The 24,294-nt window shown below is 29.1% G+C and overlaps 4 protein-coding genes across 4 annotated transcripts in view; 3 read left to right on the forward strand and 1 right to left on the reverse strand.

Moving 5' to 3' along the window:
• The first annotated feature begins 1,536 nt into the window (after window positions 1-1,536).
• Window positions 1,537-2,696, forward strand: LOC111636478. Its single transcript, XM_023381736.1, has 2 exons — window positions 1,537-1,730; window positions 2,058-2,696. The coding sequence occupies exons 1-2, from the start codon at window positions 1,661-1,663 to the stop codon at window positions 2,663-2,665; spliced, it is 678 nt and encodes a 225-aa protein (XP_023237504.1). The 5' UTR covers window positions 1,537-1,660; the 3' UTR covers window positions 2,666-2,696.
• A 2,543-nt stretch (window positions 2,697-5,239) lies between these two features.
• On the reverse strand, window positions 5,240-7,640 carry LOC111636476. The gene is made up of 2 exons (XM_023381734.1): window positions 7,444-7,640; window positions 5,240-5,905 (listed from the first exon to the last, which is right to left on the reverse strand). The coding sequence occupies exons 1-2, from the start codon at window positions 7,502-7,504 to the stop codon at window positions 5,307-5,309; spliced, it is 660 nt and encodes a 219-aa protein (XP_023237502.1). The 5' UTR covers window positions 7,505-7,640; the 3' UTR covers window positions 5,240-5,306.
• Window positions 7,641-9,407: 1,767 nt separating this feature from the next.
• Window positions 9,408-13,704, forward strand: LOC111636475. Its single transcript, XM_023381733.1, has 3 exons — window positions 9,408-9,552; window positions 12,328-12,398; window positions 12,890-13,704. The coding sequence occupies exons 2-3, from the start codon at window positions 12,329-12,331 to the stop codon at window positions 13,480-13,482; spliced, it is 663 nt and encodes a 220-aa protein (XP_023237501.1). The 5' UTR covers window positions 9,408-9,552; window position 12,328; the 3' UTR covers window positions 13,483-13,704.
• Window positions 13,705-20,132: 6,428 nt separating this feature from the next.
• Window positions 20,133-24,294, forward strand: part of LOC111636477 — a 5,948-nt gene continuing 1,786 nt past the window's right edge. The window contains exons 1-2 of the mRNA XM_023381735.1: window positions 20,133-20,210; window positions 23,496-23,552. Of these exons, the coding sequence (XP_023237503.1) occupies window positions 23,504-23,552 (49 nt within the window). The 5' untranslated portion in view covers window positions 20,133-20,210; window positions 23,496-23,503. The remainder of the gene's footprint in view (window positions 20,211-23,495; window positions 23,553-24,294) is intronic.

Here is a 24,294-nt window from a genome sequence, read left to right on the forward strand (position 1 = left end):
ATAGTTTTTTACCATTGCCTTCGAATTATTTAAAAAACTTGTACACTTTACGAACACGAGGCGTACAAGTTATTCATATTATTTTGTGGTATAAATAATAAATTCTTATTACGAATAAAAATAATTTATTGTAAATTTAAAGTTTTCGCTAGGGCGCTTTTAGTGCAAGTTTTTCGCATATTGTTACACTAACAGATACTAGTTCGATGGGTTATATAAATATATGATGTATTAGTGCTTCTAGCGATTCTGTTAAAAATAATGTCGTTGTTGTCGAAACCGTGTTGTATTTATGTATTGTATACTGGCACAATGAAGTGACTTTTCTTCAACACTAGGCAAGTTTCAATCTTTATTCAGCTAGCTGAATAAAGATTGAAACTTGCCTAGTGTTGAAGAAAAGTCACTTCATTGTGCCAGTATACAATACAACGTATTTATTTTTTAGAAAATGCAAGGAAAGCGGCGCATCCACCGCTTCCAATGACAGCACGCCACTGATTGCAACTTTGTTATATCTGCTTCCATCACAGTGGTAGGTTAACGCCTTAACTGTCTCAACCATTTGAATAATTTGTATTGCCAATCATATTTCATATTATATTTATGTTTTTCATTTATATTTTTCTGACAAAATAATCTACTATCAAGGGAAATTCAGATTAGAATCTAATATAGGCCTATCCTCAAACTTTAATGGCAGTAAACGCATCTTGGTAATCCAGATTAGAGTCTGAGTTCACTAATCTGGACCAGATTCCGACATTTTTCTGGAATATTTTGATTTTTATGGGCATGTTAATCTGGATACAGTGGGTTCATTTCTCATTACTAGTCAAGTCCCAATTCAGACTGTTAGCTGTAAAGGCAGAAACCATTCTGAATATGATTACAAAGTCTCTTTTAGTTTCCAAAGAGCGGAAAAACTCAAACAGCTAGAAAAAACAGAGAGAGAGACTTAATCACGAGTCCTTGAATCACGAATAATTCAGATCAACATGCTCATAAAAATCAAAACATTCCAGGAAACTGTCGGAATTTCATATTCCTCATACATGCTGGCCAAATCTAATCGAGTAAGGCTCGTCTGTCCTAAACTAAATTGTATAGGCTAGGTAGTCTTTTAAAAGCGATTGGTTCTTCTTTTATCAAATCATTTACATTTTTATGTATTTTATCAATTTAAATTAAAGTAAATAAATTTGTATTGTTGATGTGCCTGTAATAGATAATTTTATTGTAACTTCATAAATAATGGTAGAATTAAAATTAAAAGTCTAAATTTCTCGTGTTTTGTTTTATTATTGCTAAGTACAGCATTAAGTTTTGCAACAAACATGTGTTAGTTCTCATTAAACATATCAAGTGTAAATTATGAACAATTTATTATCTTAGATATATTCGAAAAATTTACAGGGTGTGTGTTTGTCTAACAATAATATCTATTGATACCTGTATTTACAATAAGAAAAAATATATGTCAATTCACATAATTTATCACAAATTATCAGCAAATGATAATATAATATGAAATCTGCAGGTAATGTCAAGGTATCTAAATTAGGAACATTTTTTAAATTTACATTGGATGACTGTTAGTAAACACATAATATCTTTAAATATAGAAAATATTAATAACTGAATTTAAAAAGAAGAAAAAATGTTTAATGTAATAATATTATCACGTTTTATCTTCATTTTTATACTTCTTTCTTGTGGAAATTGTAACCGTAAGTAAAAAGTTAATTTTTTTACCAATCAATGTATCTATAATACGTTGTATAAATATACCTTAATTAAGAGAATTTGTTTCACATAAAAGAAATATAATGTCTAAATAAAATATTAAAATTTTATTTTTAATTTCAAGCTATTTATACATATTATTTGATGGCGTATAAAACATTTTCAGACACTATTTTTCGGTTAAAAGTGTGTCTTATACGCCAGTAAATACGATAATTTCTTTTATTATGCTTGATATATCATTCAAACAATAGATAAAAGTATAATTTTTTTAAAAAATTTCTAAAATAAGTTTTATTTTCTTCTATTAGATGAAGTGGAAGGAAATTCCTGTGACGAATTTGTCGATAAAGTGATAGAATCTGCAATACTGGCTTATAAGCATAAAATAGATCCACTACAACCTAAAAATTTAACATTTGAATTTGAGAAGAAGGTTTTATTTATTACCTATCGAGGAGAAGCAAAACTATCAGATACTGTCATCTATGGCCTTTCTACAATCCATCGTGAAGGAGACTGTGAACTTTTTGCTAAAGACGGTGTTCTGAAATTTGCTGTTACTTTAGGAATGGGAGTATTAGAATTTGAATCAAAAGCTAAAATAACATTTATGAAACTTGGCCCAAAAGTCACTTTGACAGGAGAAATTGGATTTGCATTAGTTCATTTTGAGTTTAGCTTTGATAAAAATTCCGGAAAATTGCCTTCGGTTGATAAAGTAGAAATATATGATATTAAAGGTTCAAAAGTAAAGGTTAAGGGTTTAGGACCACTAAATTACGCTGCAGATAGAATCGCTGCATCTGCAATCAAGTTGTTTAGTGGCCGAATCAGAAAGAAAATGGAGGAGAAATTGCGTGAAATATTAGATGATGAAATTAAAAATCATAAATTTCCAACAGAAGAAGAAGACTAATGTTGAAGTATACAAATAAATTTTGTTTTTAATCTCGTCAAATTAAAATTTGTCTGTTTTATTTAAGTAATATTTTCTAGTTAATTGAAATAGGAATTAAAACTTTTTCCCAAAATTATTTAAAATTTCACAAATATTATTAGATCTTTTCCAAATACTAACGAATAGAGAAAGTTTAATTATAAACAATAGTAATATTTGCTAATAATAAATAAATTACTGGAAATTAATATTAATCACTTTTAAATAATCTTGATACTGATTGAATATATTTATAATTTGAAAAAGTTGAAATTATGGTCGACTTCAAGTGTATTTGTGGTGCTCTTGAGAGAAATGGGAAGAAATTGATTTTATAAAACAAATTATTGTAATTGAATTTATAATTTATAATTATGGAAAAAATAATGATTTATTATTAGTTTAATTAATGTAAGAATCTAAAACTGTTAATTTGTGATACTTGAAAGTACCAAATGTACTTTCAAGGTGCAGTTTATTTGGTACTTTCGGGTACCAAGTAAGAAATGTATAAAGTGATTCGCGAATATTATTAATTAATTAAGGCGATTAAATTTAAAATTACACTCCTGTATTCATCAAGATTTACGGCTAACTTTACACTTAACACAGTAAACAGGACACATTTTACTTAGTCATAGTTCGGTCACTTCGGGATTCAGTATTTCTATAGGAACAATTTTTGCAGCAAATTGGTATTTGCAAATCGGCCAATTATCTCACTTTCTTCAATGTACTTAATACCATTTTTTTTTTCAATACTAATCACAAGAGATTATTTAATCTTTCTTGAATCATTGTGAATTCCGATTGCACGCCATAGTGTCATGCAATCCCGCATATTCCATTTCCGTTTCGGGTTTGTTTCTTTTTAACATATCTTGGAGAGCGAAATTGGTGAATCCCATGGATCTAGAGCTACAAGAATGTAATTTTTCTGTCAGTGGAACTTTAAATTGAGAATAAACAAGGATGAAAGTTTAGTATTTGTTTCTGGTTTAACGAAATACGGTGGTACCTCAGGATACGAATGCCCCAGCATACGAAATTTTCAGGATACGACATGAAATTCAAACATATTTTTGCTCCACGATACGAACAAAAACTCACCATACGACGTTACATTAGTTCGTAGCGCCATTTTTTATTCACTTCTGTTCATCGGTCTCAGTCCGCGTGTTTACTTCGTCGTGGAAGGATCTTACTCGATAAAGGAAATCTTGAGGTATTATCAGAAAGTGATTGATTTTATTGAAAAGGAACAACCCGAAAATGTTCACACTGGCCGTATTGCTGCTCGGAGTAATGACATTTGTCTAAGTCATTTTAAAAAATAGGCAAAGCCAAATCTCTTTGGATAGATATTTTATCAAGCGACCTCTATCCAGTGAAAGTGCTGGTGGAAGTGAAGGAAAGAAAGCAAAAAGCAGTGAATAAAAATTTAAAATATATACCTATAAAACAACACTAATTTTTTATCTTTTCTAAGTTATTTTTACGTTATTGTTACATTTTGTTATGTAAGTTAAGTTTTAGTATCATTTTCCTTTTCCCTCTCTTCCGCCACCAGTTTACACCTCCACCGTCGTCTATCCTCAAAGGTAAAGCGCAAATAAAACTACATTTTTTTCATCAATTATTATTCTATTATGGTTATTTATACACTTACAACTACAAAACGCATTTTGAAGTGTTTTCCTTACTATAGTTATTTTTTTAATGTACTACTTAGCTTTAATTTGAGTGTGTTTTTCGTGTTGGAACGAATTATTTGGTTTTACATGTAATCGTATGGGAAAAAATGATTCATCTTATGACATTTTCATGATACGATTTCAGTTTCGGAACGGATTAATTTCGTATCCTGGGGTACTGTACCACTGTACAGGAAAAGTTGCCATTTTAATTATGAAGAATACTGGTTAAAATAAAAACAAAATAATTTAGTCAGTTTATCGTTTCTATATTATTTTTGAAAATTTAATTTCTTATATTTTAATGCGTCCACATATTTCTTTTAACATTTAAACTTTATTTAGTGATCAAAAATAAGAAATATAAAACAAATATAAAACTTTACATTTTTATTTTTATTTTCTAATTGATATGAAGTTAACATTTCAAATTACGACAAAAACAATGAACCTTTATGCTCTTATAATCAAGTTTATTATTATTATTTATTTTTTTTCTTTTTGTATTTATTAATGATATTAATTTTATATTATGATTTTACTAGCAAAATATAACAAATCTTTTGCTTAAATTCATAGAAAGAATTTTTTAAATAGTATAAGTTAATTTATACTATATTTACTAATAGTACATAATATTTAAATAGACGGCCGGATGGCCGAGTGGCCAATCCGGACCGGATTGACCCTGGGCGACCTGGGATCGAATCCGGACGAGTCAAAAAATCCCCAGAAATTTTTGGGGGTGGTCCGTTCGGATATAACGGGCCCTATCCCTCACCACCCGGTCGCCCCATTGTGGGCCTGGCTGAACCCATAATGGGCCTGCTTTAAAAACCCTCTTAGTGCCCACAGGGCAGAAAAAATATTTAAACATCATTTTTATATTAGATAACACATTTAGTAAATAAAGTATTTAACAAGTTTTAATAAATCCATACTTTTGGATATAAAGTCATTGCAACATTCTCAGAAAGTAATCTTTTAATATATATTTCTATTTCTTCAAAAGAAAATGGATGATTCATGTATTCTCTTCGTATAGGTTTTGTAAGCTCTAGGTTATTTTCTGGATGTCTTATAAAAATTCTTAAATTTGCAAAGTAATATAGAGAAAAATCTTCTAGAGATACCACATTACTGTTTCGCACTAGTTTTAGTGTCATATTTGATTTTATAGAATCACTTAATAATCTAAATGTCATATTAATCTTAGAATTTAAAACAGAACAAGTTACATTATAATTGATAGTTAATTCATTCATCGCGACTACTGATTTAATTAGCATGTCATACTTGTTATATATAATTTTTACATTCCCGAATCTTTCAATATGTTTTATTCCAGTTGCAACTCCATCTTTAAATAAACAAACTGAACGTATCTTGACGGGTAATAAATTGAATGTTGCCGTTAAGTTGTAATTATTTAAATAAAAAGGTTCGTTAATAAAGTTCGCTGTCTTGTCTAGAACTTTACTAATGTATTTATTTGCTACATCTTGATCCTCTTCATCTTCAGTAACTAAAGTTAAAATGAATTTGTTTAAATTACAAACATCAAAACTACTAATAATTATTATAGCCTACTTATAATTATATATTGATAAATTATTTCTAAATATCAGAAAGGATAAGAATTACTTTTTATATCACACGATTTCCTCCATAAAATATTTCTTTTTAAATTAAAAGCAGGCCTAATAATTTACATTATAGTTAGTTTAATTAATGTAAGAATCTAAAACTGTTAATTTGTGATACTTGAAAGTACCAAATGTACTTTCAAGGTGCAGTTTATTTGGTACTTTCGGGTACCAAGTAAGAAATGTATAAAGTGATTCGCGAATATTATTAATTAATTAAGGCGATTAAATTTAAAATTACACTCCTGTATTCATCAAGATTTACGGCTAACTTTACACTTAACACAGTAAACAGGACACATTTTACTTAGTCATAGTTCGGTCACTTCGGGATTCAGTATTTCTATAGGAACAATTTTTGCAGCAAATTGGTATTTGCAAATCGGCCAATTATCTCACTTTCTTCAATGTACTTAATACCATTTTTTTTTCAATACTAATCACAAGAGATTATTTAATCTTTCTTGAATCATTGTGAATTCCGATTGCACGCCATAGTGTCATGCAATCCCGCATATTCCATTTCCGTTTCGGGTTTGTTTCTTTTTAACATATCTTGGAGAGCGAAATTGGTGAATCCCATGGATCTAGAGCTACAAGAATGTAATTTTTCTGTCAGTGGAACTTTAAATTGNAAATAAAATTACGATAAGTTTTTCGCCAGAAGATTCTAGTCTTTGTAAATGAGATAAAGTAAAACTATGAAAGAGAAATCCTTTCATAGTTTTATTTTATCTCGTTACAAAATGGCCGTTGCAGTAATAGACTATAATACTATCATTGAGAAGAATCCTAGACGTTTTTTTGGAATCATAATTTTCTTGATTAGTTTGAATCAGTTGTCATTTTCATCTTTCTTCAATGTTAGTGACACTTGTTGTAATCGCTTATAATTGATAAAAATGAGGGGACCATAGAGCTTATATGTTATAATTCCTGACGAAAAATTCTAATTCATCTCGTCGATCATCTATTTGTCGTCATCATATTATTTGGTTTTATAATCTGCTTTTCCTCGCAATAATAATCAAATCCAATTTTTTATTGACAGTCTACAACATTAAAGTGAATATTATCACCAATCTTCTTACATAAAATTTTTATATTGTATTTCAAATATTATGAATTAATAGCGTTTAAAAAAACCATTTTAGTCAACTTATTATCCTTTTTATTTTTTAAAATCCTATTAATTTTCATTTAAGTAAACTATAATTTGAAAAAATAATACATGGAGCATCTACCTAAGTAGGAAAGCAAGCAAAATCATATTCGAACAAAAGCGATAATCAAAAAATTAAAATTAAATTTTAATATTTTCTCGTGTATCAAGTAGAGAGAATAAAAAATAATTAGTAAAAAGTGAATAGCAATAAAATTTTTACTATAATATATAATGTAATATATTCATACTCACGTCCTTTCGATTCTCTGAAGTTAAACAGAAATAAAATTATTAATGTTAAATTTAATATCATAATGTTAAAATGTTTTTATAAAACGAGTAATTTAAATAAGTGTTCTGGTAAATTATAATTGCTTAATGTCTCTAATAAGTAGAATATTTAAACACTTTATATATCTAACTATTAAATGTTTCAGATAATATTTTTCATATTCTCTAACTGGGTCGAATCTACATTATCTAATGTTATCAATTGCAAAAAAAAAAATTATCATTGATTACTTAAAACGTTGTAAAGCACACTGATAGTAGTGATAGTGTTGTAATTAAATAACTCTTTCGAACCTTATTTAAATAAATATATAGGTATATAATAGCATTGTATGATATTTAAATGCTTTTAAATGTAATAGAGAAATACTTGTCGCAGAGTCGCACAGTGGAGTTTCGTGTTGCAAAGGAAGTGATATCCATCGTTTGTAATGATAAAAGTGCCGTAAATTAAAAAGAAAACAAATAATAAAAATGATTTTTTCTGAAAATCAAGACGTCACCGCATGATACCTTAATTATATTAAATTGTTTACCAAAATCCGAATTTTACATACGAAAAACAATCTAGGAGCATAAAAATCTATGTATGAAATAGCAAACTGTTTGAAAGTCAAGGACTTTTTGAATTAAAATCAATTAATTAACCTATAATTATTTTGATAAAAATCTTGATATCGAAAATAATTACGTTAAAGTTTCGATTTAAAAAAAATATTTTTAATGAATAAATTAACATTGAAAAAATAGCATTGGAATAGTTCGGCTAACCATACAAAAAACAATTTTAACAGAAAAACTTAAAAAATACAATTGAGAAAATTCAAAAAATTCTTTATTATTATTTAAATACAGATGTATTAAATGAAGTCGAATAAACAATAGGATTGACAGAATGGCTTAGAGAAAAATTAATGCTTACAAAATTACCCAAAGAAATTATATGTCTACTTAAGATTAGAACCCGAAATCTTTGAGAAAGATTAATACTGAAATATCACGCGGCCGTAATTTTTAACGTAATGATCTAAACGAGTCAAATTCTACATACTAGTTTTTGATATCATTATTATTAACAATTTGAAATATAGTGAATGCCAAATAACTCGGATTAATAAAGGCGAAAGTTGTACGAGTTTACGAAACTCCAAACTCATTAGCAACTTACTGACTATAGTAATACAATGCACGGTATCGGAGACTTCCCAATATTGAAAACTCATTGATTATAAGTTTTCTATTGTCAAGAAATTTTAAATTACAGCAAGAACTTAGAAAAATTTATATTACTGTTTCAAAAAAATTTGTCCGAGTTAACGAGGGTTTACTATATCAGAGGCTTAATTAGGGGAAGGAAGGAGCGAGTGCTTTTTCTGTAAATAGACAAGCTATTATAGCAAGCTCAAATTATAAAAGATGATTGCCTGAACGAAATGGCTAAGATGTTGCTAGGAATCTCTGTGACCTGATCCAATTCTGTCGAAATCTTACGAATTTTCGTAGAGGGCAAGTTCAGATAAGTCAAGCTCGTTTCCACAGTTTAATAGGGTTGCTACCCTATTAAAGTTCTTATCTGTTATAGCATTAAAAGAGAAAAAAAAGACTATTTTAAAGCCAAAATGACGGGAAGAGGAGTGAAAAATTTTTATGCCTTCTTTAACCATGAGTTTTAACTCATGGTTAAGGAAGGCATAAAAGTTTTTAGGTAGATCAGGTTAATAAAAAGATAATTTTATATTTGAAAAATATGTTAAATTTCAATTTTTTTAATGTTATGAACATACATGATATGTTTTAAGTTAAATTATTATTATTTTTTTTTATGAAATTATTTAACAAATAGATATTATGAATGAAGTTTTAAGATTATAAAGCTTTTATTTATTTCTACAGATGACACTATTCTCAGCATTACGATTGATAAATTAATGATAATGACGTTTTTTAATATAATTATCTTTCACTGTGTGTTTTATTTCACAAACCATATCCTGAAGAAAATACGAATTACTCGATTTTCTTCCCATCGTAATTGTTATCGATAAAGTAAACAGTAATTTGAAATTAAAGGTATAGTAACTTTACTAAACTGTTTTATAATAATTTAATTTGTAAATGTAAAAACTTATAACGTTTATTTTTATTATTAAAACAATTTTAAAAAATACATAAAATAAAATTTTATAATTTCGAATTATATATATATATATATAATTCTGTAGTCAATTTTATAAATACAATTATAAAATTTAAAGTAAATTTTTCTGGAATTTTAACGTGCAGGAGGAAGGAGAGAGACAGGAAGAAAGGGTATTTATCAATCAGGAAAGATCGTAATCAGTATGAAGTAAATAAAACTTAATTTTAATAAATTATTATATCCTGCACGATTCCACATTAATTTTTGTCCACAAACTTAAAAAAGATTTAGAAATTTTTAAAATAGTTTAATAATTTTTTAAAATATTTATTTAAGTAATAAAATAATTTTAATTATCATTTTTTTTTTAATTTTGATAGCGACATGTGTTATATTTTATTTTAAAAACTCTTTATATTTTTAATTATTATAAAATGGCAAACAGCTTAATTTTGAGGGTAAGGTTGAGTTTTATGAAACATTGTAAATGCTAATAACGAGTAAAATCCTCATTAATTAAGTTAGACTCTACTGGAGATAAGACACAGGAATCCCTTTATCTCCCCACCCCGTCGACCTTTAACAACCAAAATTTAATAGCATCAATTACCATAATACACAAACTTCCTTGCAAAATTTCAGAAATTTTCGACGTAAAGCACAGGAATTATTAAGCCTCAAAGAGAGTGAAGAAAATAGTGCTTCCCACACACACTATTATCCATACATACAGGGAAAAACTCGAATTTTTTCCATTTCTCGTCGTTTTAGTCTCCTGAGTCCAAAAATGTAAAAATTTTGGGTATCATTTTTTTCCGATCGCCATACTTTTCCTTTATTATATATATATAACGAGTCGGGAAAGTAAAAATGAGTGATGAAATTGCGTAAAACTTCTCTGCATTGGCTTTAACGTTCAAGGCCACGAAAAGGAGCATCACACTCTTTCGCGGCACCAATTATTTATTAAATTGATTAGCTAGCATATAAGACTGAAAAAAAATCTGTTATCTTGAAACCAGCTGGTGGTTGTGGGTTAAATATCGACAGATCCGGTCTATTCTATTCACTAGAAGGGCGTAATCGCAACATCCTCAACTAGATAATCCATCGTCTTCCTTGAATTCTAAAATCCATTATTAGTATAACACGAATAATTTCTATAGTGCAATTATAGTTATGTCACTTGTGATATTATTCAGAAAAATAGTGTTTACTTCTCTTAATTTAATAATGATAACACTTGAATGAACGTTTTTTACATATTTATTTCATTTACAATTACCACATTTATTATTATTATTATTAAACAGTTTATAATTGAATGATTCTCAAAATTTTAACCAAAAATATAAATACTATTCATGTTAGATATGATATAAAATTAATGAATTAATCTAGCAAAATATTGATTTAATTTTCTTTAAGCTATTTTAATATTTTTACAATTTATTCCGTGTTTGTTCTTTACTTTCAATACACGAAATGAATTGAAGATAAAAGATTTAATATAAAAAACCTGCTATTGAACTCTTTGAAATTCAAGAAATTTTTTTTCTATGGAAATTGTTGGAATATATATTTAGGGGAGATCGGGGCAAGATCGGCATGTTAAGCTTTACTTAAATTTTGTGTAATAAATACTGCTGTAAACTGAAAAAAAAGCTTTGCATATTGTCTATTGGAATGTTACCTTACTATAGAACTGGTTAAAATCAGTTTGGAAATAAAAGTAATTAAAATAATTACAACTTTACAAGAAGAGAGAAATTGACGAAGTTGCCCCGGGTATAGGGGCAAGATCGGCAACTTCTCTCTTTTTGTAAAGTTGTAATTATTTTAATTATTTTTATTAAAGTTGCCCCTGGTATAGGGGCAACAGTAATGGGGCAAGATAGGCACGTATATAAAATTATGTTATTAACAATGTATAAGTTGGAATTCACTATTAAAACAAAGAAATACAAATCCAACACCCATTTAATATTATTACAACGAAATGCAAGTTCAAAGACATATATACATGAATAACAAATGCAAACATGTTTTCATTTATCATCTGTTTGATTTTTATCCTTTGCTTCTAATGTGGCTTTATGTTGCCGATCTTACCCCGCTAGTCATGATTTCGAAACATTAAGTACAACCCTGAGAACAGAATGCCAAGCCACGATCTGGCCACGTGAATAAGTTGAAGTTACATCCTTCTAACAGGAAAAGTAACTTTCGTTATCATGGAATTATAACAAAACCTGCCAATTCAATATAAATGGAAAAAAAATATTATATGGAATTGAACGAAAATGAAAATTTGCTTGATAATTCAACTACGCTTGTTGGAGAACAATAAAAACACTACACTCAACAAGCCACCAATAAAACTCAACTGCCTAACCTATAACCAAAGTCTCCTTTTAATTTGTTTTTTAAAAAAAGCGCTTGACAAACTTGCCCCGCATGCCGAAGTTGCCCCGATCTCCCCTATATATGCTGATTTCAATGGAAAGCATTGAAATCAGCATATATAAATTTCTAATAATTTATTCTCCTTTTACGAGTAGTCATGCAAAACAAATATTGTTAAAATAACAATTATATTTTTTATTCGGTGTTACAGAGCTATCTACGTTCATGCACTATTTTACTTTCATTTCTCATAATTACTAAAAGAAAAACCATTTTAAAAATGCTTATATTCTTTATAGAATGAAGATGTTTTCTATATTTGCAATAATATCTCTGTTCCTTCTTTATGATGGAAAATGCTCCGATCTACGTATGTATCCTAATATTTAATCGTTATTTGAACTTAGTAAATATGTTTAATTTTAGCAAAATTGCATATAATTGATTTTAACTTTAAATAAAATTATACCATAAAATTTATTAGAAATTTCTCTAGATTTGTGAAGGTAATAAGTAGCCTACTCGTGGTCTGATATTAATGTTAATTATGAAGAAAACATTTATTTTATTGAAATTTTTCACGTTTTTTTTTAATTACGATGAAATAAAGTATGAATATTTTGCGAATAAACCGTTTATATTTAAGAAAATGTAAGGAGAAATGTCAATAATTTAGATTTTTAATATAGAAAAGTAACTGAACTTAATTAATTAATATCTATTATTTTTTGTTAAAATTTCTAATTAATTTAAATTTAATATTACACTTTTATATTTTTATAACTTAAAAATTATTTCTAAATGATATAAATTATGTTCTAACTTTTGAATCAAATTTAATCTTTTGTTTTGTTTATTTAGAAAAACGAGACACAACTGAATCTAATAAATATATTGATGATTTAATCGAAAGTACTAAAGCAGAATTCGGCTATAAAATTGAACCTTACCTTCCTGAAGACATTTCTTATGGATTTGAACGAAAAGTGATGTTCGTTACATTTAATGGAGAATTACTATTTAAAGACATGTCAATCAGCGGCATAACATCGGTATATCGAGATGGAGATTCAAAAATGACCGTAGATAATGACGTTAAAAAAATCACATGTAATTTAGGAATGGGAGTGTTAGAATTAGATTCAAACGTAAAACTTTCGTTTATGAAAATGGGTTATACTTTAAAACTACAAGGAGAAATTGGCCATGTTTCAGTTCACGTGGAAGCTAGTGATGAACCCGGAAAATCGCCGAAGATTGATAAAGTAGAAATTTATGATATGAAAGGAGTGGAAGCAAGATTAAGCGGCTTGGGTCCTATGAATTATATGCTAAATCAATTAATTGAAATATCTTTAAAAGTTTTTAAAGGTAAAGTTAAGGCAAAACTGGAAAACAAACTACAAGAAGTATTTGAAGATGCCATTAAAATTACCACATTTCCTGGATATTAATATAAATTCTATTAAACGAAAATAAACTCCTTGTTTAATTTAAACTTATTTTTTTTTTTATTTAATTAATAGTTAATGATATGATTCATAATGATTATTAGAGTAATTTTTAACCGTAAACTTTGAGCCCCGAAGATCTGAAGGGCCGCACTGCTTGAATACTTTTAATACTTTATATTAGATTGTAAATTATATAGGCCTATATATTATCATCAAATGAAGATTTTTTTCATACAATATAAAAACAGACTATTGAAAAATTACGATTTTCATTTTTCTTAGATCAGTGGGTTCTTGAAATACTTTCTGCGGGAAAGCCTGAAAAATAAGAATTACGCTATTGTTTTTAAACAGATATTTTAAACATTTTTTATAAGTTAGACATCATAAATATACATAAAAGTTAATAACGCATACATTAATTGAATTAACATTTATACTGTCAACAAATAATACTTATTAAATTAAAACTATGTATTTGATAGCCTTTTCATCATTGTTTTTCGATTTTGGATATAAACATTTCAAAAGTAATAAAATTATGTTCAATAAAATAAATGAATACAAAATTTTTAAATACTTTTAGAGAGCTTATATTATATATGATATAAACAAAACACTTCCACATGAAACACACTCAGCTTTCAAAAATTACACTAATTGTAAACATTTAGGAAATCGGTTTAAAATTAAATCTTTGGTTCCTTTATAGTTTTTATTCTTTCCGCCCTGTGAGTGCTAAAAGGGTCCACCATGGGTTTAGATGATGGGCAGATCCACAATGGGGACGACAGGATGTGAGGGACGAGGCACAATATATTCGGGACAAACTGTCCACAAAATATTGTTGCTGGTCTAGTATCAATAACATTAGTAGGCTGACTCTCTTCTTTTATGGTTAAAATTATGAGATTTTACAAAGAATGGACTTAGATGGTCACCTAATATATTAATGCCGAAATAGGTAAAATAAATTCTTTCAATAAAACTTCTCATTTCACAATTTTTTTTAAGGTAAAACGTCTAAAAATTTATAATCGTTAAGAACATATACTATTGATTAAAAACAAAAACAGTATATTTAGAGCGGCGTATATTTAAAGATATAAAAAGAAACTGAATTTTCCTACTCACTTAAACTTTATCATCTTTCGTAAAAAGCCAAGACTGAACAACAAATAAAAATGCAGTATTTGCGACAGTCGTAATTAATATTTTCTTGACTTCATGATATTTAAACAAATTAACACATAAAAATCATAAATCTGAGAATTAATTTCATATATAAAAATTTTGTTTCACTAAGATTAGTGATAGTCATTTCAATTATTTAATTATAATGAAATACATTAAATTTTTCATTTGTTTTTGTATATAAATGTGACGGTGATATTATGGAGACAATATCTTGATAGAGATTAATCTCAGATATTACCTAAGTAAAATACTTAAATTAATACCTAAGTAAAATGCAAAAATGTTTTTTTACATTTTACTTAGGTATTTTATTAGGCCTATACATTGAAATCCAGTTGTCACTATTATATATGTAACATACATGTAACTTCTGGCATCAAGTTAATTTTATGTTTATTTTAACTTTATGAATTCTTTAACTATAACTTAAATTTTATAATGTTTTAACCAAAAGTAAACTGTAACCAGATTGATGTAAAATTAAAAGAAGGACCGATGAGGGACATGTTGCACGAAATGCATATCCTCAGGAATCAATAAAAGCCTGTATTCATCTTAATTGAGTGGTTCTGTACGATTTGTTCTCTCAAGCAATTGTATGCTTACTCATAACAATTACAACTAGAATAAAAAGCAATCAAGTACAAATATTCGCCAAAGTTATCTGATTAGAGCGCTGTAAGCAATACTCGTCTCACTTTCGGATTTTTACAAGATAGCCAGTAATGAGCTACCAATTCCTCTTCATCACAATTGGGGCAGTCCGTCGATTCTGTCATGTAACGAAAAAGTAAGAATCATCTTAAAGGACATCTGTGTAAAGTCGCAATAATAAAACCTCGTCCGATCGAGGAATTCCCCTTCTGGACACTACGAAGTGCCAAATACGACATAAATTAAGTGGACTCTTCTCGTCACCTTATTCCATGAAACCCCTACCAACTTAGCTCCAGCTGGTCTAACGTCCACAACCATGCCATCAACTCTAACAAGATGTTGAGCACAACCGAGTCATCTATGATCGGGTGGCTCGGTCAGGGGGTTTTTAGCGGTTCATTAAGGCGTTTTGGAGCTTATTTATCTTGTATGATTGGCCCTGATATAGGAAAATTCTAACTGCTAGTTTTGCAGAACCATTTCTATGACCGCTTTGTCAACGAGAGCACCATTCCCACGTTGCAACTGTCGGATTTACTAATGGCTGAGTAACTCTTTTTGTATTTTCACGATTTATGCAGTTTGCATTTTCACAATCTTGAACACTTTTAGTAATTTTTTCATCCTTCATTTCTTTGGTTTGTAAGTTTATGATATATATTGTATAGCCTATATATATTTTTCCCCCTTTTTTTATTTCTTGTACTCTTTTCACTATACTTTTCTCGGCGCTTTTCTCTTCTCTTACGCTCTCGGTGGGCACTAATAGGGCCTGTTTCTTAAGCTCATCATAAGTTTGCCAGGCCCACAATGAGTAGATGGGGAGGAACGGAACCCGACACATCCGAGACGGATTACTACCCGGAAAATTCTTCTTAGGTTTATTCGATCGTCTCCAGAGCGGTGAGCTGTCACCTTAAGGCGACCCAGCTGTCATGTGGTGATTTCTTGTAACCGTGAACGAATCAAAAGGCGAGATAAGATTAACGAAAACATTTATTAGCTCCGACTTGAATTTTACACAAAAGACATCTGCAATCGTGAACAATTGACGATATAAAGTATACATTTATCAGATAATAAACAAAGACTCAATTTGTAAACAACTTACCTTTTATATATACAACTGACGAGATTATCTTTCAAATTATAAACAGACTCGATTCCGAGCGGTCTTTCGATGGTCGGACATACAAAAAAATGAACAGATGGCGCCTATCTTAAGCGCGGTTTACAATAATGAATATGACTAATCTTAACACGTCATTTTGTGATATTCGATAATTTTCGTTTTCTTTTTTAATGACATCTTTACCTATTGTAATGTCATGGAGCCATAGCGACACTCTCAACACGGGAAAAAACACGTGTTATATCTTCACCACACATTAAGAATAGGTAACTGCGTAAACATAGAAAATCATCAACTTGTTATCCCCTTATTTACTACTTTCTATTGCAACAAAACTTTTCTAAATAGCCCTTAGTTGAACAGTATGTGTATTGGTCGCCAAATGGTTTCTTCTGAGGTCAATTTAGAGTGGAATCAGTTAGTCTATTAATCTATCTTATATTAAGGTTAGTCTTTTCTTGCTTATGATGTGTTCGACTGATAAATGCAACTGAATCTGTCGCCATTTACAAAAATTTCAATCAGTGGCGTGCCGTGACATTCGATGATAGGGAAGCTGTTTCTGTAAGAAGCCGACTTCCAGGAGCAACCAGTTAATTCTCTAAATGCATTTTTAATATATTATTTATCTGACGTACTTAATAAGCAAGTTCAATATAATTACCTCTGTTATTAGATTTAATAGATTCCCTATGCCCTCTAAATGCCGATTCTTGCTTTGATAAAAACGTATAACATCTATTAATTTAGATAAAGTATATCTATTAGCCGTAATTACCTTGTTATAATTTTCAATATTTATTTTATATTATTTACTAATGTTAAATTCTATTCCGCTTTGATTTTAAAATTGATTCAAATACGAAAGAATCGACGATTTTTCGTGTCTTTTGCCAGCTAAATTGTCAAAGCCATTCTTATTCCACACACTAATTTCATTTGAAAATAGTAGGCAAGGCCAACAAAACAATTTTTGCATTTTTATGCATTTACAGACCCATTTTATCGTGAAAATGTCGAACAAATTTTTTATTGAAGTGTTTATATTTAACTTGGGCATTGGCCCTTCTCTTTTAATAATGTTTTCTTTTTCATTATATGATCTTGAGCCAAAACTTTTTTAAAATAAATTTTCAATAACGCAACTATATTCTAAATCGCTAGCTATAATATAAGAGCTAAAATTAAAAATAAAATTATAAAAACTTACTTGGTGAAATAAAATGTGTAGTGGATATAAATACATACCTGGTACAAAATATTCTTCAATTGTATGAATATACTTTTAAAGAAAATTATAATTAAATATAGCTTTGTAAAGAAACGTACATAAAATAACATAAAAATCTTCTTTACTTTTTTAAATCTTAACCACTTAGTCAAATAGCTCTCTACGAGTGGAATCAGAGACGACCTTAGTAGATGTGCAGCGCGTGCATGCATGCCAAATCCCGAGGGTTTCGATATCGGTTAATTCAAATGCCTCTTTTGTCACATCACTAGTATATCTCAAAGGATGCGACAGGGTTGTTGTAAATTTTAAACGTTTCTCACCATAGCTGTAAAAATCTAAATATGTTAAACTTAATAGATTGTCCGTCATTTGTTTTCTAACTAATTCGTTTTAGGACCAGGTGTCCCAGAAATGTCCAAAATTTACAACTTTTCGATCACTCTCGTCGAACTGGAAAAATTTCTGTCTTTATTACATCTAATATGTCGAAGAGATCAGTCCCCACTGTACTCGGCTATAGATTGGTTCGGTTAAGCTTTTGTTTAAGTAAAATTTAGGCTCTTTCAGTAGGGTTTTATTTGTGTCCCCACTTCCCTAATCACTTAATTATTTAACTAATTCTTAAGTAGAAATAAGTCGAAACCGGTTACTTTGTACTCGAATATTTGTAGTCTCGGGGAAAAAAAGTGGAAAGACAAATTTTTACGACAACGGATATATAAATCGTAAATGTAAGGAAAATAAATTGTAGAGCTTTTTCTGAATCATCTCTCTCATTCATTAAATTTAGTTGTAAATGAGACTGTCGAAGTAACGGTTAATTTTTTAACATTATACAAGAATTGTACACGTTTTTTTCTACATCCCCTTAAAGATGGGATATACGAAATCGTAATTCACTGGTTTAACATCGAAATCCGTGAGTAATATAAAATCGGAGAGCGAAATAAAAATATCAAATATTTTAATGGATTTTTTTAAACTCCTGTCAACTATACAGAACTATCATAAAAACATACCAGTAAATTCTTATCGGTTGAGTGTTATTCACGTAATCGGCCAAATATCTAGCGGGCGGGCGGCTAACAGCCCAGAACCGGTCCCGAATAGAATTGGAAGCGTTATATGTGTAGCATCCACCCAAGGTCGTAGGCTTCCACCGGCTAAACCGGGTGGGGTTGGTGTTCTGTAAAGCGCATGCGCGAATCTGGCTTTTTGGATGCTGGCAATACAGGTCTTCCACTCTGCCACTAATATTCGAATTTACAATAGCAATCTTATCTTTTTTCTCACGTGTAGTATAGAAATTTGTAATAAGTTACATAATGCGGTTATAATAAATATTGTGCGATTATTTTCATATAATTAAAATTAATATGTATTTATTTTTTAGAAAATACAAGGGAAGCGGCGCATCCACCGCTTCCAATGACAGCACGCTACTGATGTATACTGTAGTAGTACCCACAGAGCCCATTAACAGGACTATAGATCGAGCATTTTTTACAGGATGCATGTATTTTTTACGCGAATTTTTACACGATATTCTTTGGAACGTATAAAAGATAAGTGTACCTTCTCAAGATTTCCAGTTTCGATACCCGATACCGATACTGACTGGTATCCATACTTTCAGACCAATACCAATACCGATAGTGGTATCGATACTTTTATAGTATTGGTATATCCCTAGACCTGAGTCATGGCTGTCGAGAGGAGGAGAATGGAATATTCTCCGGAACGGGAGTAAATTTACGAGTCCATACCAACCAGGCCAGGTTCTAGCCTAGTAGGTATCTAGATGACCATTCCCATAATGATTCCTATCTGTATATAATTAATGTTATTTTACTAACAAAAAGTAAAGTTCCTAAGATAGCTTTTTTGTTAATACATATTTTATATGTTTAAAAAATAACGTGAAAAGCGGGAGTGCTAAGGGAAAAAGGAGACTTAATCTATCTCGGTCCCCATAAAAGCTTCGGAGGCCTTGATTTGATTAAAGGTCATCTTAGTGCCCATATGGCGAAAAGAGTATATAAAGAAAGCATTTAATGAATTGTTAACAGATATAAATATTATGAGGAACAGCTTCGAAAATCACTTATTATTAAAAATTATTTTATAAATGTTCTATTACTAAGAACGAATTCATAATTTAATTAGTAAATATCAAAAACAAAAATGTCATGCATAAGAATTCATCATTATTATGTGAATTTAAGACTACAATATACTAAATTCTTTACAGAAATAATAAAAATATTTTTAATTAATCATTAGTTTTGTCATTTTTAATCATATCTTATCATTATTTAACAACAACTAACAACAGATATTAAGAAATTTTAAACATGTCTCATTTTCTTCAAATTTCTAAACTGATAAACCAAGAATCATATGTTTAATTCTCATATTCATATACTGTATATATATATTATTTCTCATTCCATGATTATTTAACTGAATTCTTATTTCTTAAAATTATTCTTCTGCAGTAGTAAGAAGGTAAGTATTTTAGTATCGTACGGTGTTACATAGAACCGATTTATGTAGTATTTTTAAATAGCTGAAAAGAAATGTAGCATTTAATTAGTGTTATTCTGGTTTTATATCAGATTTTATTCATCACTGTGACTATTGCTTTACATAATACAAAAAATTTTTACAATCATTAAAATGAAATTTTTATGAAATCTTAATCTTTCTGTGGTGACTAAGAACATCTTTTTTTCCCCTGCTTATCGAGTTTGTACGTATCTAAAACAGATCACAAACAGCTGTTCTAAAAGACATAAATAAAAAATAAGGATAACAACACAAACCTTATATCTATATAACTGTTTATTAATTTCAATCGTTGTTCAATCGTAATCGTTAGACATGTATAATGCGCACTATGCATCTGTATATGGTATAATTTACTATACGATAACCATGCTGTGGTTGTGAGTTAGTTTTAAATGGTAAAATTGATGTTGCGAACGCATAAATAATATGTATTGCATATATTCGATACAAATGATAAATCCTAACATAATTCCTTCTATAGTTTTTTCCGTGGGCTGAATAAATACACTGTACAATTTAGGTGAATATTTCCATTTTAACGTAATCAGAAGAAAGAAATAAAACCCGAAATCGGACAATTTTGGCGTTGCCGACAGAGAGAAAAGATATCAAGATGGACAACATGTGGATCGGGTCGTATTTGGGTGTTATCGGCATTGAGACAGACGCTACAGTTAGAAGAAATCGTTTATTTGATACGAAAAGATCTTACAAAATTTTCCGCAATCTTGGAAGTTCAAGTCAGTGGCGATCTCTGGATTTTCCTCTCCTTTCCAAAATAGTCTCGAATGAAGAAATGTTCCTGGTTCGCGAGTGACAGTTCCTTCGACATCTTGATGGCTCCGGGATGAAGAAAGATGGAGACGAAGAAAAGCGCACACACACAATTGGTCCTACACTTGAAATTTTCGAGAGAAGTCGCTGCGTTTTTGAAATTCAGGATTTTTATTATTTTCTGTTTCCGGTTAACCATTCCAATTGATTGTTGTTCTTTGTTTTCACTTTCTAAGTGGTACTGTGGGTCGCTCGTTGCTAAGTGTAACGAAATCTCAACTTAGATGGCGGGAGACGTTAAAATCGGTGTTTAATTTGATCCCAACTGGAGATGGGTTGCTCTTAGGACTTATATTCTTCTATTGTTTATACATTCGCGTCGTGTTTTTTGGACAAAATATTATTTACGCTTTTTTTTACATGAAAAAATATTTTAACGTGAATTTTAGTGAGGGTTCAGACCTGCCCAGGCCTCACACAATTAATTACTGCATAAATATTGAATTCACATTGCACAGTTCGAACTTTCTACTATACATTTTATGTCATACTGTCAAACTATACTGTCAAAATCGCTTGACCCAGTATTCACGTATTCTCGAAAAACTGATTCTAAAATTTTCCTCAGTATTATTAATCTGTCTCACTCTGTTAATATCGTCACTTCTTTCTATTTTATTCTTTGTTTTTGACCAATCATGCTTTTGTTCCGGAGGAAGGTGAAATAATTTGTAAATCTAGTGATCCTCCTCTTCTCTAGTCATTGAAGAATGATGTGTGTCCATGTGACATGGATAGAATACCATCGGTCATATAACACCACCGAAAAAGGGGAAACGACGGGCATCTCCTTATCTTTTCCTTCGCATGCTGTGAGATTTATAACAGTTAATTATAATTTTTTTATTCTAATTTGTTTCTCTAAATTATTTTAAATTGATATTACTAAAAATATGCAAAGGGATCCCTAAAATCGGAAAAATAGGCGAAATTTCTTTACAATGTTGGTTGATACAGAACAAACATATATATATATATATATATATATAATACACATGGAGTTTAAAATACAATAAAATTTCTAACTGATTAATTAAAGCGAATACATCATTAGCAAAAAGATAAAAACAAAGTGATTAAAACTAAAATTATACGTACAGATAATGTAAATAACAATTCACAAATACATATATATATATATATTTGTGAATTGTTATTGTTAAATATATATACAATTACAACAAATTTTAGAGGGGAGGAAATGGTGGGCCTCACAATAATTTTAATCAAATCTGTATTATTTAATTTTATCTGTATTTTTAGATATTGATATATGTAATATAACGTAAGATTTGTAGATTTACGAGTAGGTTATTTTACGAAAAGTTTAATAAATGTGTCAAAATAAGTGTTCATGTAGGTTAAATCATTGTCAACAAGATCATAAAATGTACTTCTCTGTGTCAATCATGCGATGTATATTTTTATGGACAGATTTAAAGTTTATCAAAAAATTACAAAATTATGTATATCCCCTTAAAAGTAATAGAGAAATAGCCAATCTTGAGAATGCTATTACAATCTATTATCTATTATTATCTAGTTCACAATCGGGTTTGCATCTAAAATAGCAGAAGAAAGAAATACTTTCTAAACATAAACGAAATTTGTTTTTCGGATTCTGTTATAAAAAAAAAAAAACAAATAATGCAAAGACTGTGCGAACGAAATAGCATAATTATAGGTGCATAGTGCGAGAATTATTTTTGGGCTGCAATTTTCGTTTTTAAAACTGTTTTTATGATAAATACCACTCTAAAAACTCTCAAATTAGTTTAAAACAGTCGTAAATAGTTATTGCAAAATGTACTTTTTTGCGTTAACCGAGAAATTTTTAAAATGTTAGAAAGGCATTTTTGAATTCTTTGATTTTTCGTAATAATAAATTTTGTATTTAAAAACCGGCCTAAGAATTACACTTAACAATTTAAAGGAATCATATTTAAATGTACATAATAAAACAGTCTTCAAACCCAGTACTTTAAACGCTCAATTTAAAAACATTCTTCCGTAAAAGTATAAATAATGCTCTGAAAAAATATCGATATTTTCTCGAGAATGAGTAAATAGTGAGTGAATTAAGTGTATAAGTATGAGTGAATATAACATGTTTACAAAACTTCATTGAAATCGGTGATAACAGACTGCAGCTTTACCTTGTCAGTCCTGAGGATATCGTAGATGATAACAGTTTAAACACCACTGCTTCAGATATTTGATATTTAAAAAATTTTTAAGATATTTGAAATTAAATCTCACTAAAATTATTATATTTTTCATTACATATTCATATAGCAATTCAAATATATATTATTTATATATAGTAATTTACTGTATAACAATATAATTATATGTAATTATGCACTGTATATTTCTTTTCATTTCTAGTGACAGAAATGATACCAATTATATTCCTTCTATTTGTTTGCCGAAACGTATTGTCAGGTATGTTATTCAAATTATTCAAAATTTAAAAGTAATTAATACTCTCTTTTTATCTTACAATCGATATAGGTTGATAATAATAATAGTAATGATAATAATAGAAACCAAACGGTTAGGAATTAAAAGTTGAAATTTGGTACACAGTTAGGTACGTCATGAGAATGCACACTAAGAAAGGAGTTTTGGAAATTCCCCCCTTCGCATGGGTGAGGGAGAGAGTTAAGGCTTACCCTGAAAAACTCGGCTTCTACTATACTATTTTAGATGCCGTTTTTTTTTTTCGTTTTTGCGGAAAATCGAACATATTTTTACTCATCTAAACATTCTGTAATTAGTCTTGGAAAAGAGGGGGACCTAATTCTTGCACCCGGTGAAAACGGATAAGATCGGCTATAAAGGTTATCTTACGTACGAGTTTATCACACCGAACAATCAACCTAACACATTTTAAAAATTCTTTATTCCTATACTGTACACAATTTAGAGAATTTTCACATAGAGCAAAATACATTTACGTTAAATTACACTAATTTTTAAGAATATTTTTCCATAATTCATTCATATTTATACAATTTATATTTATTTTTAAATGATGAAATATGGTTTTCTTTTCGATAATTTAATAAATTAATTAAATTAAATTCAAATAAAATAAAGTTAAAAATAAATTAAATAAACTTTATTTAATTTATAGTCCTGAAGACTGACAAGTTTATTTAATATATATAATTTATTTATTTAA

Source organism: Centruroides sculpturatus, unplaced genomic scaffold, assembly GCF_000671375.1.
Source record: "Centruroides sculpturatus isolate CEXI.00-Female unplaced genomic scaffold, Cexi_2.0 scaffold964, whole genome shotgun sequence".
Lineage (NCBI taxonomy): Eukaryota > Metazoa > Arthropoda > Arachnida > Scorpiones > Buthidae > Centruroides > Centruroides sculpturatus.

Excerpts from the sequence above, each read along its gene's own strand:
- LOC111636475 (XM_023381733.1), top strand. The coding sequence starts at position 12,329 with ATGAAGATGTTTTCTATATTTGCAATAATATCTCTGTTCCTTCTTTAT. Across the intron at positions 12,399-12,889 it reads TGGAAAATGCTCCGATCTAC|AAAAACGAGACACAACTGAA; the intron begins GTATGTATCCTA and ends TTGTTTATTTAG.
- LOC111636478 (XM_023381736.1), top strand. The coding sequence starts at position 1,661 with ATGTTTAATGTAATAATATTATCACGTTTTATCTTCATTTTTATACTT. Across the intron at positions 1,731-2,057 it reads TTCTTGTGGAAATTGTAACC|ATGAAGTGGAAGGAAATTCC; the intron begins GTAAGTAAAAAG and ends TTCTTCTATTAG.
- LOC111636476 (XM_023381734.1), bottom strand. The coding sequence starts at position 7,504 with ATGATATTAAATTTAACATTAATAATTTTATTTCTGTTTAACTTCAGA. Across the intron at positions 5,906-7,443 it reads CTTCAGAGAATCGAAAGGAC|TTACTGAAGATGAAGAGGAT; the intron begins GTGAGTATGAAT and ends TTTTAACTTTAG.